An 18,457-nucleotide genomic window follows, 5' to 3' on the forward strand; every position below is an offset into this window, starting at 1 on the left:
GATGGTGCCCACGTGCAGCACTTTGCAAAAAAAAAAAAGGGTCAAATGCTGGTGCAATTTGAGTTTCTCTTTGTCAAATTCCCTTCTTTTCCAAGTGCCAAAACAGGCTGTAAGTCGTTACAAGTAGAATGCTTTGCCTAAGCCACATAGTTGGGTGACAGCCATCACAATTGCTAACATTTGCTCTGTGCTCCTTACTGCAAAATCTTACTTAAATAATGAGGTAGGTTGTTATTGTCCCCATTTAACCAATTAATAGCAGAATCCGGACCTTCAGATTTCCAGTCCACCTCAGTGGATTTTCTGCCAAGCTGTGGCATTAGGTCCCTACTTTTTAAAAAATTCTGTTTCCTGCCTCTCCAGTCCGTTTCCTTACCCGCCCTTTTGCTTGTTCTGAAGGCTGCTGCAGAAAAGTGAAGTAGAAAAAGTAAAATATGAAATGAAAATAAAAAAGAGGAACTCGTGTCACAAAGAAAACTAAGGCCATGTGGGCTGTGTTCTAGGCTGGGCCCAAGAGTAACTTCACGGAAAAAAGTCCTCCCGACTGGTGGGAATAGGGGTGCTGCTTAGGTTGTGACCGGTACTTTCCTAAACCTACTTAAAGTGGGAGCGAGTGAGGGAGGGTGGTGAAGAAGAAGCCCGACGTCGCGAACAGGAAAACAGGATCGCAAGGGTGTGAGAGCGCCGGTCCCGCCGCCCGCCCGCCCGCACGGAGCACGCTGCCCGCTTCGGCCACGTGACGCGGCCAAGATGGCCGACGGGGGAGCCAGCTGCTCGGCGGGGCGGGAGCTCGGGCCAGGGCCGGAGCCGGAGCCGGAGCCGGAGCCGGAGCCGGGGGAAGAGTTCGAGATCGTGGACCGGAGCCAGCTGCCGGGCCCGGGCGAGCTGCGGAGTGCAGCGAGACGGCGCGCCGCGGCGGAGGGCTGGTCCGCGCCCATCCTGACCCTAGCGCGCAGGGCCACCGGCAACCTGTCGGCGAGCTGCGGGAGCGCGCTGCGTGCGGCCGCGGGACTGGGCAGCGCGGGCGGCGGCGCCGACGGCGCGGCGCCGGCAGGTAGGTCCGGCGGGCGCGTCCCGCGCGTTCTCCGCACGGGTCAGGTGGGTGGTTGGCTGTAGGAGCGGGGCAGACGGGACCCTGTTAGACTGGTCGTAAGAAGCCAACGTGTTCACGCGCCTGACTTCTCTTCTGATTTCTCTACACTCTACACTCTGCGGCTGCGCAGAGATGAACGCGTGGCTTGGGTTGTGACTCCCACTTGTGTTCCCCGGACAACGTCGTTCTATTCATTGGTGGACCTTAAGAAAATGTACGAGTTTGAGCTCAGATTATCTGTATGGGATTTAAAAGCACTTAAGTAAATCCAGGACTTCTGCTGTAAATCTCAAAATGCCAGCCCAGCTCACACCTGGCAGGTGTGACAGCGCATCCACTCTCCCCAAAGAGTCAAGTCACCACATTTCCCAGCCAGTAAAATGGGGAGTTTTGATTCACCCAGTGATTCCCTACAGTGCTTTCAGCCCTTGTCATTAGTGAGAAGACTAGAAACATTAAATGTGTGACTCAGTGGCCCACAGGGGGGAGGGGGGGAGGCGGGGGCTTGTGGCTACCGTATTGCATAGTGCACTGGGGACATTTTCTTCTGCATAGGAAAGTGCTGTGGGGCAGAGCTGAGTAAAGACTGGAGTGCTCTCTAAAAAGTATTAGTGTGCCTTGGCGGTTTCTTGATTCTGTCCTACTCACTGGCAACTTTTCCAGAATACTGAATTTTGAGAATCTCAGTGGTTAAGAAAGATTAAGGAGTAAAGTTTAAAATCTGACTTCTTTTCAGATTCTGACAATGGAAAGTAGGACTAAAAGGTAATGAGGGGCTACTCTACCCAGGAATCTGGTCCCCACTAGCTTGCCCGCTTTGGGCATGTCAGTGAGTGTTTGCACACCCACCCACTGGTAGTCAGTCCCAGAGTCAAGGCCTGGGGTCTTCTGGAGGCCTCTCAGGTAGTTCATGGTAGGTAGTAAGCAAATAATGTTAGCTGTTCACTGATGGATAAAATGTTCCAGTGCCTAGAACAGTGCCTAGCTCAGAATAATAAATATTTGAACAAATGCATATTTGAAAAATACTTGTTTTACATTTATGTGCTATGAATAATAGCCAACACTTGTATTGTGCTTACTGGGTGCCAGATATTAGTCTTAGATCTGTACATAATTCATTTAATCCTCACAGTAATCCTACATAGTAGCAGGACTGGCTTCATGGTGTGTAATCGATGCAGGCTTTGGTTAGTGTGGTCCAACAGGGACAGGCACTGAGAAATGACCCATGCTTGAAATTCTTAGTAATTATATCTCTGAATTTGTGTTTTGTAAGTGAAGTCCGGTGGAACAAAGGAGCGTGTGTAGGGGTCTTGGAGTCGGACTCACGTGTGGTCCCACCTTCCACTGCCTCCAGGGGACAGGTTCTCAGCCACCCTGGCCCACTCAGACTACCCTGGGGCACTGCTGGCCTAAGCAGGGTTGGGGTCATGCCTTTTGAATCTTAGAGTAGGGCAAGGTGTCCACTGCCATGCTGCACCAGGCTGGCAGTGCCACAGCACAGTAGGCAGGCAACTGGGCCTCTCACCTCCCCACCAACCAGATACAGACTGCATCTCTGCAGGAAGCTGCAATGCCTTAGAACCCACGAAGGGGAGACTGACTTCCTCGCCTTTGCGCATAGAGCCAGCCCATGTGATAGGTACCATTTTATCCCCGTTTTAGAAAGGAGGGAAACTGACTTAAAGAGAAATTAACTTAGAAATGGCAGAGCCCATACTTGAACCAAGACACCTGCCTCTCAAGCACATGCTCTTAGTCACAACACCTCAATGCTTCGACACCTCTAAATAGTTTTATGGTAAAATGCCATAATATATGCATATGGATTTTTAAATTAGATTTAATATTTTAATGAAAATATTAAATAACTGCCACTCAGATCTGGCAAAAATTGTGAACATGACTGAACAAGGGCTGAAATGTGGGAAACAGCTGGGAGAAGCTGTGTGGCTAGTCCACGAAGGTAACCAGGATTTGGAGCCATCCAATAGGACAGGAATGGAGGTGGGGAAAGGAGGTGGACCCAGCACCAGGCTGGGCAGAGGCCCCCCCGAACAGCAGGTCAGGAGAAGACAGTGGCCCCGCTTCAGCAGGCTCATTCGTGTCTTTCCCACCAATGTGCTTCCATAAGTGATGAGGATGCAGGGTTGTCAGAGGGAGCAGTGAAAGAGCAGAGGTCGGGTGTCAGCAGGCCCCTTGCCAGAAAAAAATTGGGGGTAATAAAGGTTAAAGGGAAACGCTGTGGAATGTTGTGGAATCCTCTGAGTATTTGTTATACAGCATTATCCCACATGAGGTCTGGTAGCACAGCAGGCCACCGCAATTGCATTCACAGAGTTGTCTTATTTGGTTTTTTATTTTTTAAATATTCTTTCCTTCCTTCCTTCCTTCCTTCCTTCCTTCCTTCCTTCCTTCCTTCCTCCCTCCCTCCCTCCCTCCCTCCCTCCCTCCCTCCCTCCCTTCTTTCCTTTCTTATTAGGGAATATTGGGGAACAGTGTGTTTCTCCAGGGCCCATCAGCTCCAAGTCATTGTGGAGGGCACAGCTCACTGGCCATTGTGGGAGTCGAACCGGCAACCCTGTTGTTCAGAGCTCATGCTCTAAACAACTGGGCCATCCAGCCTCCCTGATTTTTTTTTTAAGATAATAAATGAGCATGGTAAAAAAAAAAAAAAAAAAAAAAAAAAAAAAAAAATCAAACCATACTAAAGGAGACTGGTATAGAGGCAGTCCTTCATTCCAGAAACTGCCCCCAATCCTGTTGTATCTTTCAGAGGGTGTGTGTGCTTGTAGCTATCCTTTCATCTACACAGTTTTCATGAAAAACACAGGACATACACACAAAGTTCCACATCTGGCTTTCTAGAGTGATGTCTCTTCCTAAAGGATGAATAACAAAACATACATGTTTATGGAATTAAAGAGCCCAGCACAGTGGGTACTCACTGAAGAAGGAAGTCTTTGATTTTAAAATTATATTTGCCATTAAGTAGGTGGTACATATTGTGCCTTTTTTTTCTGTTCTCTCCCATGACAAATTTTATTTTGTGGGGCAGCTCCTTCCAAAATGAAGCACAACTTTTTCCACTTCACATTGCTAAATTCCTTAAGTTAGCCATTAAGATAAGTGAATATTCCTGACAATTACAAAAGTGTAAAAACAGTTTCCTTTGTTGTCAGTACATGATAACACCATACTGAATTATGTTTCAAGAAACCAAAGGGCTACTCAAAACTAAAACTCAAATCTATAAAAATCTAGTCATTCTCTAAAATTTAGAACCCAACAAAAATAACCATACAGCCCACTCCCCTTCCTGAGTGCTTATTCTCTAGACCAAATGTTACAACAAACTGGCAGCCCTTTGAGCTGTTTGTGGTTGGTAGTTGCATTTTTTTCTACCCTGCACAGTATGAAACAATTTTTAAAAACATTTTTAAGGCAATTAGTAGGTTTTACATAAAAATCCAGATTACCAGCTTCTCTTGAAAACTCCAATCTGGCACTAATGACAGCATTCCTCCAGCAAGAGGGTGGCTGGCTTCGTGTTCTCTCCAGCTCAGCCTCTCTGCGCCGCTCATTTAGGTTACAGGCCTGGCTGCTTTCTACAAGGGTCTAGGTTGAGATCCCTGATCAGATCATTTATCTGACAATTCAATAAGTGTAGAATTCTGTGACATTCTGTGTGTGGTGTTGAACTGTTATTAATGAAGCTTAGAGATGTTAACAGCTTGGCCAAGGTCACAAAGCGACCGTGTTTCCCCCAAAATAAGACCTAGCTGGACCATCAGCTCTAATGAGTCTTTTGGAGCAAAAATTAATATAAGACCAGGTCTTATTTTAATATAGTATAAGACCCAGTCTCAATATAAGACCTGGGCTTATATAATTTTTAATTTTTATATTAATTTTTAAAATTTTTATATTAATTTTTGCTCCAAAAAACACATTAGAGCTGATGGTCCGGCTAGGTCTTATTTTCGGGAAAACACGGTAGTAAAATTCAGAGGTGGACCAGCTTAAAGATTGTTCCAGCTTGAATTTTCCATAACTCTCTAAATTGAGCATGAATGTGAATAGGCGACTAACTGAGCAGGGGGGTGGATGAAATGGTTGACATACACTGCCTTGTCCCCAGGAACGGTGTGGAGAGCCACTGCCACCCAGTTCTGACCACCTAAAACACGTCTTCACATTTTTTGCTCACATGACCTCCTGAAAAAAAAAAAAAAATTCAACTTTTAAAGCTGACATAAAATTCTTGATAATTTTAAAATGAATACATTTTCTGGCTTATTGTAAATACTGACTTTTTGAAATAAAACTGTTACATCACTTTGAAGTGTATCATGTGGTATGTACATAAATACGTTGATTTGTTAAGCACGACCATTCATCTTAAAAATAAACAAGTTATTTTTCATATTTTAAATATTTTTACCTCATTTTATTCCTTGAACTTGAATTTCCACTTCCATGTTTTAAAATTTTTTATTGGTCATCCAATCGTATGTCTCAGCCAAAAATATGTAAATGAATTAATATTTAATAAACTTTTCTTGTAACTAAAGCTCTAAGTGTATAAAAATTTTTCTTCTGCAGTGAATTACCATTAAAATGATTAATAATGGTAAACTGATAAAAAGCATATAAATGTAATTTTATAAATAATTATACATAAATTTTCCTTGGAATTGCTTCTCTTAATGAGCTAAATGATACTGGTTTTTTCATTAACCTGTATCTATAGATGACTATATATGATTTACTGATAAAATATGATAGGACTGAGCATGAATTTTATTCCTTTTTTCATAGATGTGATCCCTGACAAACCTGGTTCCAATGAGAAATATAAATGGAGAGTTAGAGCAATATAAAGTTATATGCCCCAAATCACATTGATCTAATGTCAGTGATTTTAGACTGACATTTATATTTTATTTTTGACTGATGAAAATCACCTGACTTTCAGTAAATGATGCAACCTAGTCATATTAAAGAAATATATGATTTTTCAACCTCTGGGAAGTTCCCAAAAAAAGGTTTTACCAAGTTTATCAAGTGATAATTATGTTTGTAATTCTTTCATGTAGTTACCTTGTTTAACCCAGAACACTCAAAATGGTGGGGGACATCTAAATATTGCTTATTTCATTACACCTTTGCCAATAAAGTACATATTTTTTTACAAAAAGACTTAGTTTACATGCACTTCAAATCCATTTTTATCAAAAACTTGGAGCTACAGTTTTGGCTCATTTAATTTATGGAACATGTCCATCAGGTTAATGGCATGTCCTAGGGTACTGAGAGTATTGAGACTGGCTGAAAATAATTACATATTTATATTTGGGGGGGGGGGGGATTTGTTTTTACTTTCTAAATTCAGATACCCAGCAGAGGGCTAGAAATCAACCCCATCCCCAACACCAGTTTTCCCTAAGTGCAATAAAGCAATGAGAGACTGGAAGCTTTTCATGCTGTTGGTGGCTTGATTAATCATGGAATGAGGCTTCACCCCCATGTGGGTGTGTGGGATCCCAAGTCAATGCATCAAGAGCAAGATATGGGGTAGGGAGTGAATTGACACTCTTCTGTGGACTGAGAGAAGAAAGAGTTCCTGTGAAACATGAAGACCTGGGAATTGATTTCTTTAAAACACCTGGGCCTGCCGAGCCCTCTGCAAGACTTCCTGGATATGTATTCTGATTGGAAGACCACTAGTTCATAGACCTGGGCCCAGGGTCTTATGTAATGTTAAATATTTACAAATTGCTTGTATGGTTATTGATTGGTCTAGTCAGGATTTCGCCTTCCTTTTGATAAGGTTTTACAATTTTTATTTACTTTGCCTATCCATTTCATTAAAGTTTTCAAATTTATAAATGTAATACATAGCATTCTCTCAAAATTTAAAAATAATTAAACAGGGGCCGGCCCAGTGGCTCGGGCTGTTGGAACGCCATGCTCCTGACTCCGAGGGCTGCCGGTTCAATTCCCACATGGGCCAGTGGGCTCTCAGCCACAAGGTTGCTGGTTCAACTCCTCAAGTTCCGCAAGGGACGGTGGGCAGCACCCCCTGCAACTAAAGATTGAACACAGCACCTTGAGCTGAGCTGCCTCCCGGATGGCTCAGTTGGTTGGAGCGCAGGCTCTCAACCACAAAGTTGCTGGTTCGACTGACTCCCACAAGGGATGGTGGGCTGCGCCCCCTGCAACTAGTAATGGCAATTGGACCTGGAGCTGAGCTGCGCCCTCCACAACTAAGACTGAAAGGACAACTTGAAGCTGAACGGCACCCTCCACAACTAGGATTGAGGGGATAATGACTTGACTTGGAGAAAAGTCCTGGAAATACACACTGTTCCCCAATAAAGTCCTGTTAAAAAAAAATAACAATAATAATTAAACAACCCCAACCCAAATGCTTTATTTAACCCATTTTTCTCTCTCCACAACTGATATGAAATGTTTAAACCAATTTCTCTTTACCAGGAGGTGTCTTAGGTTTTGCCGAGAAAATTGAGAATATTGAATCCCAAACTGTCTCAAGTCTCAATATTTATTTATTAGCAAATGCCTTTATTATAAATTCACAGTAATAATATCGTCCTTTTCAATTTAGCTACACATATACCGAGGGTGCCAAAAAAATGTGGACACTTTGGTCAACGTTACTCAAACAGTAGTTCACTGTAATCAGAAGTGTCTGGACACTGATGGTAACCACTTTGAGCACCTCTTGTAATTGCAGAAGTTAAATGTGACTTGTATTCATCTTTTGTTATCAGTATATATTGAGTATTACAATTTTCATACAGTTTTCCTTTCTTAAAATGTGTATTCTTTTTTTGGTACCCTCTGTGTATGCTGCTCTTGTGTCCATATTAATGTCCTTGAACATTAATCCACAGTTAACATCCAGAATACACAGATCAATCCAAATTAAGGTTTAACAAGCAATTCACAGACTAGGAGACAATAAACATGACTTTTATTGTCATGTTTATTGTCTCCTAGTTTAACAAGCAATTCACAGACTAGGAGACAATAAACATGACAATTCTGTTGTAATCAGACAATAGCAAACTAAAAAAATAGGATCCCCCACCCCACTTCCAATTGGCGAATATTTTAAAGGTGGAAGGTCGGTGCGCATGCGGAGAGGGGCGCGACGCACGAGGTCGGGCCCCCTTCGTGCTCGGGGTTGTTTTTCCTGCCAGGACTGTTTGGGGTCTACATTTTTATCTAATTTCTAGAATGACAAGTTTCTGGGTTTGAGCGGCCATGTGGTAAGCGTTTGTCATGGATACCTAATACTGACTGAAGACAACTTTTTTAACCCTCAAACAAAACAAGGTTAATGGCGTTGAAATGGAAAGACAGGTGAATTTATTTTATTCGAACGGTTTTACTTACAAAAAAGTGTAAAACTCGTAATTGACCACTAATTGTGGGCGAAAGGCGGGCAACAACGAGAATTTGAGCCTGAACCGGAGGGGGCAGGTGCTTTCCCGAAAGAACTTGGGGTGGCACCGTCAAGCAACCCTGCAGGCCTAAGAAGCCATCTGGGCAATGGCAGGACCACCGCACCCGCCAGACGGCCTAAAATGGCGCCCGCCAGCTCCGTGGGCGTGGCCCAGGGCTGGGCTCGTCCAATAGAAGCGTCCGGGGGCGGAACACTTTCCTTATGCTTGGGGCAGGGCTTCCAGGAGTTTGCGCCTTTCGGTGGGTAGAAAACTGAATACCAAGTGTAGGAGAGGCCAATCGCGGCGAGTCTTGGTAGAGACGTAGCCTTAGCAACGCGCAGAGCCGCCTGAGAGGCCTCGGGAGTCTGACCCTACACCTAGTTGTGGTTTTGACCTCCAGTGATCAGAGTCCGGGTGCTGCGAACCCCAGTTATCCGCACATCTGCGCTCCTGGCAGACCAACTGCCCCCTGCCCGTCTTGCCTCCGTTGTCCAGCCTCCTAACCCCGGAACACAGTCCACTAACGAAGCTGTCCCTGCTTCTATCCTATCCCACAGCTTCCAAGTGCCAGATGATGGAGGAGCGGGCCAACTTGATGCACATGATGAAACTCAGCATCAAGGTCTTGCTCCAGTCCGCCCTGAGCCTGGGCCGCAGCCTGGATGCGGATCATGCCCCCTTACAGCAATTCTTTGTGGTGATGGAGCACTGCCTCAAACATGGGCTGAAAGGTGAGCCTGGGGGCGTTCGGGGGGCGGGGGGTTAAGTTAGGCTAGCTGTTGCTCAGCATGTATTCATCAGTGCTAAACATTGTTCTGAGGTGCTGGGATAACAACAATATACAAAACAGACAAGATCCCGGCCCACAGACCCGACGTTCTTGAGCATCGTTGTCCAGTAGAAATTGCCATGCGAGCCTCATGAGCAGTTTCTAATGTTCTGCTGTAGTAGTTGTGTTAAAAAAAAAAGAAATATGTGAAATTAATTTTAATGATATATTTTATTGAACCCAATATATCCAAAATATTATCATTTTGACACATAGTCATTATTAAAAAGCCGTATTAATGAGATACTTTGCATTCCTTTTTTATACTAAGGCTTAAAAATCCACTGTGCTCAACATCTACAGCACATCTCCATTGCACTACCAGCTACAGTTCAAGTGCTCAGTAGCACATGTGGCTAGTGACTGCCTTGGACAGCACAGTTCTGGAGGAGGAGACAGACAATAAATTCAGAAGCTAATCAACAACTACAAAATGCTACAAATTCAAGGAAGCAAAGTGGGCTAGATGATAGAGAATCAAGGAAAAAGCCTTTCAGCTAGAGTGAGAGGGGAAGATCTTTCTGGGGAGGTAAAATGTGAGCTGATACCTACAGGAGAAGACGGAGTCCTACATGCAAAGATTTGGGAAAAGCAAAAAAACAGGTGCAGTGGTCCTGAGTGGGACCAGTCTTGGTTTGAGGAAGACACCAGGTAACTGAGATGTGTTGAGAGGGAGGAGATGAGGTCCAGGAGGTGGGAAGAGCTGGGTCATGTCGGTTATTAAAGGTCCAGTGAGGAACTGATTTTATTATTTTATTCCAAGAGTATGATGTGACTTACATTTTTAAAAGAACTTCCAGTTACATGGAGTACAGATCATAAGGGTGGAGAGGTGACAATGTTAGAGCAGGAAGATTTGTTAGGAGGTTATTACAGCATTTCAGGTGAGGGATGGTGGGAATGTTCATTTGAAATCAAGCACTGATTTTGGCATCAGATAGGAAGGAGGAAGGGGAAGGATTTCCCAAGTGATCATGTGAGGCACTTTTATTTCATGGGCAATAAATAAAATACTTGGAGAAAGCGCATAGTGGGTAGATCAGAGAGTCCCTGTCTCCAGAGGAAGGGAGAGCTCATTTGTTACCTGGCCTCTCCCAGTCCACAAGACTAAATCAGAAGAATTAAGTGGAAAGATGAATCTGAACCATTCATTTGGCTTTTGGGAAAGAGACTGTGGGCCCCTGAAGACATTTTACGTCTTGTTCTTATGTATAACACTTTTGTTTTCCCTTTTAGTTAAGAAGAGTTTTATTGGCCAAAATAAATCTTTCTTTGGTCCTTTGGAGCTGGTGGAGAAACTTTGTCCAGAAGCATCAGATATAGCCACTAGTGTCAGAAATCTGCCAGAATTAAAGTGAGTGAAAAGTCATTACACTGATTTGATGTTTAAAAAAACTCCCTTATATTTACCCATTTCTCAATTCCTTGCTGATAAAATATTTTCTGATTTAGAACAAATTGCAGCATGAGCGACACTCTGCTTAGACTTTAGTCCTAGCTCTGCTTCTCATTATCCACACAACCTTGAACAAGATTTACCCTGAGCCTCAGTTTCCTTTTCTTTAAAATGGGGATTGTGATGCTTGTCACGCAAGGTCAAATAGGCTGAAAAGGCGTTGTCACATGAGGAGCAGTTACAGGAGGAAAAGGAGTCACATTCCTGGGATCATTACTTCCGATACATCTGGGCAGTTTTTCTGAATAATACCATTCAGGCCAGATTTTAGATTCCAGGATAAGAGACATTTGTGAAAAGGTTGGGACTAACAAATCATTTGCTGTATCTGGGTTTGCCCTTGGTATCCTGATCATAGGCTCAAAATCAAACACTGGACAGAGCACAAAGAAGGTGTCAGTCTGCATTTAGAAGGTACCCTAGAGATTCTTTGGCCTGTGCAAAAGAGCCCCCTGCAACTGTCCAGCCTCTGCCTGACCCTTCTCCTGTGGAGCCAACCTGTTCCGTTTTCAGATAATAATAATAATAATAGCCACCATCTACTAAGGGCCTGCCATGTACCACGTATCCTGCTAAGGACATTCTATTACCTCATTTAATGGTCTACAAAAAGCCTCTAGGAATGCCGTTCGTAGATATCCCCATGGACAAGCATGGACTTAGGCGCAGAGTGGGTAAGTTGCCCAAGGTCCGTTGGCAGGAAGTGAGTGGTAGCCAGGAAGAGAACACAGGTCTGTTGGACTCTGAAACCTGCTAAATCCCACTAAACCCTGTTGCTGCGGAGCCCTTTGAAATAAGTGAGTTGCAGGATAGTATGTATAACATGGTAATTTTTTTTGTAAAAGGGAGAAAAATAAGAATTTATATTTGTTTTCATGTGCATAAAAATGTTTTGGAAGTAAATATAAACTAAAAACAGTATATTAATGTATGGGAAAGGGAAGCAGGGGAAAAAATTAAGTATTAAACTGTACGTACTGTTTTGTAGCCTTTCCATTTAGTACTTAGATGTTAAACCTCTTTCCGTTTGAAAGACTCATCCATCCATAACACCGTTTCTGAGATGGGCACATAGCATTCCATTGTATAGCTCATTTCTGTAACATCCCTGTGAGCTTTGTAGTTGTCTTCAGATTCTCATTATCCAAACAGCACGGTGGTGACCCAAACATATCTCCTGTGGAGGTCCTAAATTACATCCTTAGGATATGTTACTGGAGTAGAGTTTGCGTCCAGCGGCCATCCAACTGCCTGCTAGAAGACTTGTGCCAGTTTACACCCCGCTGAGCTGCATGTGTCAGTGTCCATCTTCTACGCATGCCAACGTTAAATACCTGTTCTTCTGACTTTATTTCCTTTCCTTTTAACTCTGGTTAAATATCATTTATTTGCGAGGGCAGAGGGTTAGGGGGTAGCATTGGTGTTCAAAGCCTGTTGTATTGGTGAAGTGAGGTTAACCCTTGTGGGCCTGGCTCCTGACACCCACGCAGGTGCACAGCAAGGCCTCAGCCCTGAGAGCCCCCTCTGATGCAGTACTGATCACAGCAGCTCCTCCATACCATGTTTCCCCGAAAATAAGACCGGGTGTTATATAAAGGTTTGCTCCAAAAGACGCATTAGGGCTTATGTTCAGGGATGTCATCCTGAAAAATCATGCTAGGGCTTATTTTCCAGTTAGGTCTTATTTTCAGGGAAACACGGTACTTTCCTGGATGTTACAAATGCAGTTACTCTGCTTAGAACAGAATCTTCTTTTCCTTAAGCAAGTGTTAGATCTATAGTTGGGAGGCTATTTTTCTTCTAAAGTTTAAAGCAGGCCTTTTCAAAATTGCACCTTTGAGCTGATGCCTTAGGAACCTTCTGAGATTTCAACACTTTAACAAGCACTAATGACAGTCTATGTATTAATCTTCTGAAAGAATATCCATTATACAAAACTAATATTTCCTGACTCTGTGAAATTTTATTAATATGTGCAGTTTTATCTTATTGTATTCCAGAAATCAGATTTTTGTGGCTTAAGATTTTCTTTCCTGTGGAATCTAAAGAACAGAATAAATGAGCAAACAAAACAGAAATATAGAGATATAGAGAAAAAACTGATAGTTGCTAGATGGGAGGACGGTGAGGATGGAGGACAAGGTGAGGGGATTAGAAAGTACAAATTGATAGTCAAGGGGGTGTGAAATACAGTATGGGGAACATAATTAATAATGTTGTAAAGATCATGTAAGGTGCCAGATGGGTACTGGACTTATCAGGCACTGGACTTATCAGGGGATCACTTCATAGACTGTGTAGATGCCTGACCACTGCCCTATACGTGGGAAGCTGAAGTAGTATAATATTAAATGTCAACTATAACTAAATACATAGGTATATATAGACACAGGATGTGGAGTATAGCATAGGGAAGGTAGTCAGTGGTATTGTAACGATGTCAGATGGGTAGTAGATTAAGGGGGTTATTACTTTGTGAGGGGTGTAAATGTCTAATTATTACATTGTTTTGTACACCTGAAACTAATTTAAAGAAGTTATATGTAAATATCATGGAGACTAAAACCCTAAAATTAGTGCAAATAGTGAGGAACATAGGGTTAACTCCTGAATTTTAAGAAAAATATATGCCAACAATATTTTAATTAACTTGGAGTAATTATATCACTGATGTAATTTATTCTATCACCAAGTTGTATTAAAATGCTTATTGGCAATCCTGAGTACATGTATTAGTGATAGCAGTAAAAACATTTGTACCAGGGAAAAAAAGATTTTCTTTTCCTTTTTTGTCAAAAAAATAAATAACTAAAACATGGCCATGACACAAAGTTTAAACAGTACCCAGAGGTGTGTAGTGAGCCAGTCCTCGGGGTTCCCAGATGGTGTGCTCCCTCAGCCCCCAGAACGGCTGTTCTTACACCGTCCTCTGCATTCACAAGCCGACTGTGTATCTCTGGCTAAATTGTTTTTTTCCTTTGTTTTTTGTTGTTATTGTTATGTCACAACAGTTTGATTCTCCGTTTGAATTCTAGGACAGCTGTGGGAAGAGGCAGAGCTTGGCTTTATCTTGCGCTTATGCAAAAGAAACTGGCAGATTATCTGAAACTGCTTATAGACAATAAACACCTCTTAAGGTATTTCATCACCTGTCTTGTCTTGTCATTTGCTTTGTAAATAATTAGAACATAGTTCTGTAGATCATTTTGAATTAAAACAGGAGTCTATAATGTACAGAGCTTTTATTCTAATTATTATTTATCATAAATGTTCTGTGATTTAGTTTCAAAATAGTGCTACTTCAATTTTTTTTTTTTTTAAGATTTTATTGGGGAAGGGGAACAGGACTTTATTGGGGAACAGTGTGTACTTCCAGGACTTTTTTTTTTCCAAGTCAGGTTGTTGTCTTTTCAATCTTAGTTGTGGAGGGTGCAGCTCAGCTCCAGGTCCAGTTGCCGTTGCTAGTTGTAGGGGGCGCAGCCCACCGTCCCTTGCGGGAGTCGAACCAGCAACCTTGTGGTTGAGAGGACGGGCTCCAACCAACTGAGCCATTCGGGAGCTCAGCGGCAGCTCAGCTCAAGGTGCCATGTTCAATTTTAGTTGCAGGGGGCGCTGCCCACCATCCCTTGCGGGACTCGAGGAGTTGAACCGGCAACCTTGTGGTTGAGAGCCCACTGGCCCATGTGGGAATCGAACCGGCAGCCTTCGGAGTTAGGAGCATGGAGCTCTAACCGCCTGAGCCACTGGGCCGGGCCCACTAGTTCATTTTTTGAGCACTGATATCTGAAAGTCAGTATAAATGAAGATTTATATTTTCATTTTGAAATTCAAGATAATTCTTCAAAATACTTAAGATTATGTAACTGACAACATACTACATTTAGTTTCAACCAAATTATATTTATTAGATTGGATGATAACAGGATGACTTTAGAACTAGATGCAGTGGGCAATTTTAAAGTATAAAAACCTTGGTTTTTGTAATACATTATCTATTTTAGGATTCCATATCCAGTTTGTAAAATTTTATGTCTCTTAACATCAGTAAAGACTAGGTATCTCTGAAATGTAGGACTGGTTCATGTTTGATATTTATAACTGTAAGCAAAATTAATCATTGTGAAAGGAATTTTCTCTAGAATATGAGAATTTATAAGTGAAGAATCCCTCTAGAATTAATTCTCTTATCTAATTGAGATAAAAATATCTCTTACAGTATGGCCTGCCACCCAAAATTTTTCATTGTTTTCAAGCCGTGGCTTATTGAATATATCTTTACATGGAATTCTGATTTCAAATATTTCCTGTCCTTTGTACTTTGAGCACAGTTACACTGAGTAACTTCAAGGTATAGTTTTGTCCTAAGGAACTAATTCTTAAGGCAGTAAGTTCTCATGCATCCCCCCGCACACAGTGGTAAATGAGCAGGTCACTGGTAACCAGAAGCAGTCATAGATGGGGGGTGAAGCCCCACTGCAAATTGCTGAAGTGACTGGGCGGTAAAGAAAGGAAAGCAACTGGTGTTACTCCAAGGGACACGTGGAAGAGGGAAGAATTTTATTCTTGGATGTGGGGGCACTGTGGGGTCCGCTTCTGTTGACATGAGAGTAAGTGTAGAAGCTCACAGCAATGCAGAAGAAGGAGCAGTGGGGACAGGAGGGGCCGAGTGATGGTCAGGAACGCAGGAGCCAAGAGATGAGAGGGATTGGGGTCCAGGGTCCAAATCCGGGAATTAACCTTAGACCACAGGTGGGAGGAGAGGCCCAAGAAGGAATAGCGGCACTTGCAGTGGCAGAGGGAAATGAAAGGCAGAAGGAAATTCCCACAAACGAGCTTCTGGCAGCCAGGCCAGGAGCCGAGAGGTGAAAAGGCAGGGCTCAGCTCGGTGGGGAGAGTGGTGGAGAAGGCATTCCTGAGCAGCTCCCTGGCCTTCACTCTCTTCTAGTGAGTTCTATGAGCCCGAGGCATTGATGATGGAGGAAGAGGGGATGGTGATCGTTGGTCTGCTGGTGGGACTCAATGTTCTTGATGCCAATCTCTGCTTAAAAGGAGAAGACTTGGATTCTCAGGTAAAACTTGGGCTCCAGATGGAATGCCTTTTCCAGGCCAGGGATCTTACACCGGATCTGCCAACAGTGCTGAATCTAAGAAACGGACAAAGGGCGTCTAATGGAGGGCTGTGCAAGGTGCTCTGCTGGGCAGAGGAGAGAGCTGGAGACAGGTGAAGAGAGAGTTTGGGCAGAGGTACCCAGAAGGCACGGCATGTTGGGAACAGGAAAACCGTTCTCCGTGGCTGGAACACAGGATGCTCCGTGAGTGAGGCGAAGGGGGCTGGGCCCAATTGTTGGTCCATCGGGCCATGGGAAAAGCTTAGCATTGTCCCTTGAGCTTTGGGAAGTGGTTGGAGGCTTTCAAACAGAACACTGAAATGATCAGGCCAGGGTTTAAGAAAGATCAGCCTAGCAATATCCAGGGCACGAGTTAGAAGTGGCCAAGAACAGACAGCAGAACATTGAGCGGACAAGTCCAGGAGTCCCAGAAGGTGGGATGTGGCGTTGGGAGAGAGAGTCAGGAGAGATTTGGGAAATCAGGTTGATAAAATGGGGCGCAAAGCAACATAGGAAGGTGCAGAGTGCCCTGTGGGGTGGGGCGGCCCTCTTAGGATGGGCTTTCCTCCCGCATGGGACCAGGTGACCAGGGCTGAGGCCTGAACTCCCAGCCACGGGACCTGTAAATATCTGAGGGGGACAGACACCCTGACCATCCCCACCTCCCTCTTCAGGCCATCTGTCGCTGTGGTGGGGTCACTGCCCAGCCTTCTTCCCGCCACGTGTTTGGACCCGACAAAGACAAATCTAAAGCTTCCCCAACCTTTCCATGCCCAGGTCAGCTTTTTTTTTTTTTGTAAACTGTCCTTCCCCTTTTTTTCTGGTAGTCTTGTTGAAAGGTTTTCAAAAAATACAGAGGTGTATTTTTGAAAAGAACTAAACATCACACATAATCCCATTACTCAAAGACAACTAATTCAGTGTTTTGGTATATGGCCTTCCAGCACGTAATAAGCGTGTGTGTGTGTGTGTGTGTGTGTGTGTGTATTTTATAGAGAGATGTTTGGAGTTTCCTTTTGTTTTTTATCAGTCAGGTGCACAAAACAAAGTAATATTTAGACATTTATCATTTATATCCCTCACACTGTCAACCCCCCTCCCCCCATCCACTGTCCCTCTGACATTGCACTCAACCATTACATGTGCACTGTCTCTATTCCTAATGCTGTGCTCTGCTTCTTGTAACTATATACATATATGTTGACATTCATCATTGTTTAGCTTCAGCTTCAGGTGTACAGTGCAGTGATCAGGCATCTACATCTTCCCTGGAGTTTCCTTTTTTTATTAAACCAGAATATAATTATTCCAAGCACACGATTTTGTAAATTTTTTTAACAGTATGTCTCACATAACTCTTGATGTCACTAGAGATATAAGCCATTTTAAATGGCTGCATAGTATTTCGTTATATGAACGTACCATGATTTATTTAACCAATACTTATTAACTTAGGTTGTTTCCATATTATAACAACAATATTATAAACATCCTTATACCTCTTTGTACTCTTGTCCAGTCATTTCCTGGGATTAACTTGGGGATTGCTATGTCAAAGTATCCACATTCTGCATGACTGCTGTGGGGTCACAATGAGCCTTGTTGGTCTTTTTCAAACTGACAACACAACTCTTCTCAAGTTTACATTTTTGAGAACTACGGAGGTGAAGTATTTTTTTCATGTTTTATTTGCCATTGGTGGTTCAGCTTTTGTGACTACCTGTTTATATTCTTTGCCTAGTTTTCTGAATTTTCCATTCCTTTATTATAGATTAATGATATTAACTGTCAGAATTTTTTGTTACAATTTTTTTTTCTGGTTTCTTGGTGGATTTTCTCTGGAATTTGATTTTTTTATTTTATGTCTTTTTGCAATCAAATTTAATGGGCTTTCCTTTATACCTTCTGAGGTACTGTGCTTAGAAGATCCTTCCCCATCTAAGAACTACTTTACTTTTTAAATCAACTGTGTAATTTTTACATTTAAATAATCTGTCATTTCTTCTGACACAGTGTGCAGTGTGAGTCTAGATTTCTTTGCAAGTAGTAAACCAGTTTTCTCAATATCACGTATGATATATTATTTTTCTACTAATTTGAAATTCCGCATTTATCATGTGTGAAATATTCAGAATACACTGAGGTATTTCTGGACTCTCTGTTTAGTCCCTGCATCTCTTTATTCCTATGCCGGTATCACAGTCTTAATTTCTAGAACCACATAGTATGTTTTACACTCTGGTAGTTCACCCCTTGCCCGATTTGTTGTACTTCTTTTTCAGAAAAGGTTCAGGCTGTCCGTCCTGCCAGATGAACTTGAACATCATTTGGAATTTTGTCAAATTCCAAAATGAAAATTGGGAATTTTATTAAACAGTAGATGTAATTGAGCCCCCGGTCGGTACTTTAACACAGTCCCTTTCATCTGTCATCATAAAGTAGGAATGTTTGCTGTTGGTGTCTTAGGGGTCCTCCTTCCCATGTTTAGAAAGT

The 18,457-nt window shown here is 42.8% G+C and overlaps 1 protein-coding gene across 2 annotated transcripts in view; it reads left to right on the forward strand.

The window, feature by feature from the left end:
• The first annotated feature begins 651 nt into the window (after positions 1-651).
• The window catches only part of RUFY1 (RUN and FYVE domain containing 1), a 44,217-nt gene continuing 26,411 nt past the window's right edge, over positions 652-18,457 (forward strand). The window contains exons 1-5 of one of the 2 annotated variants that reach the window (XR_002136272.3): positions 652-1,054; positions 9,129-9,302; positions 10,637-10,754; positions 13,892-13,993; positions 15,802-15,925. Coding sequence is in view for 1 of the 2 variants with exons in the window: in XM_019716956.3 (XP_019572515.2) it covers positions 751-1,054; positions 9,129-9,302; positions 10,637-10,754; positions 13,892-13,993; positions 15,802-15,925 (822 nt within the window). In the remaining variant the exon portion in view is untranslated. The remainder of the gene's footprint in view (positions 1,055-9,128; positions 9,303-10,636; positions 10,755-13,891; positions 13,994-15,801; positions 15,926-18,457) is intronic. The other variant, XM_019716956.3, reaches the window with a different exon arrangement.

This window comes from Rhinolophus sinicus, chromosome 5 (assembly GCF_057876585.1).
Source record: "Rhinolophus sinicus isolate RSI-liver-muscle chromosome 5, RSI-T2T, whole genome shotgun sequence".
Taxonomy (NCBI): Eukaryota; Metazoa; Chordata; class Mammalia; order Chiroptera; family Rhinolophidae; genus Rhinolophus; species Rhinolophus sinicus.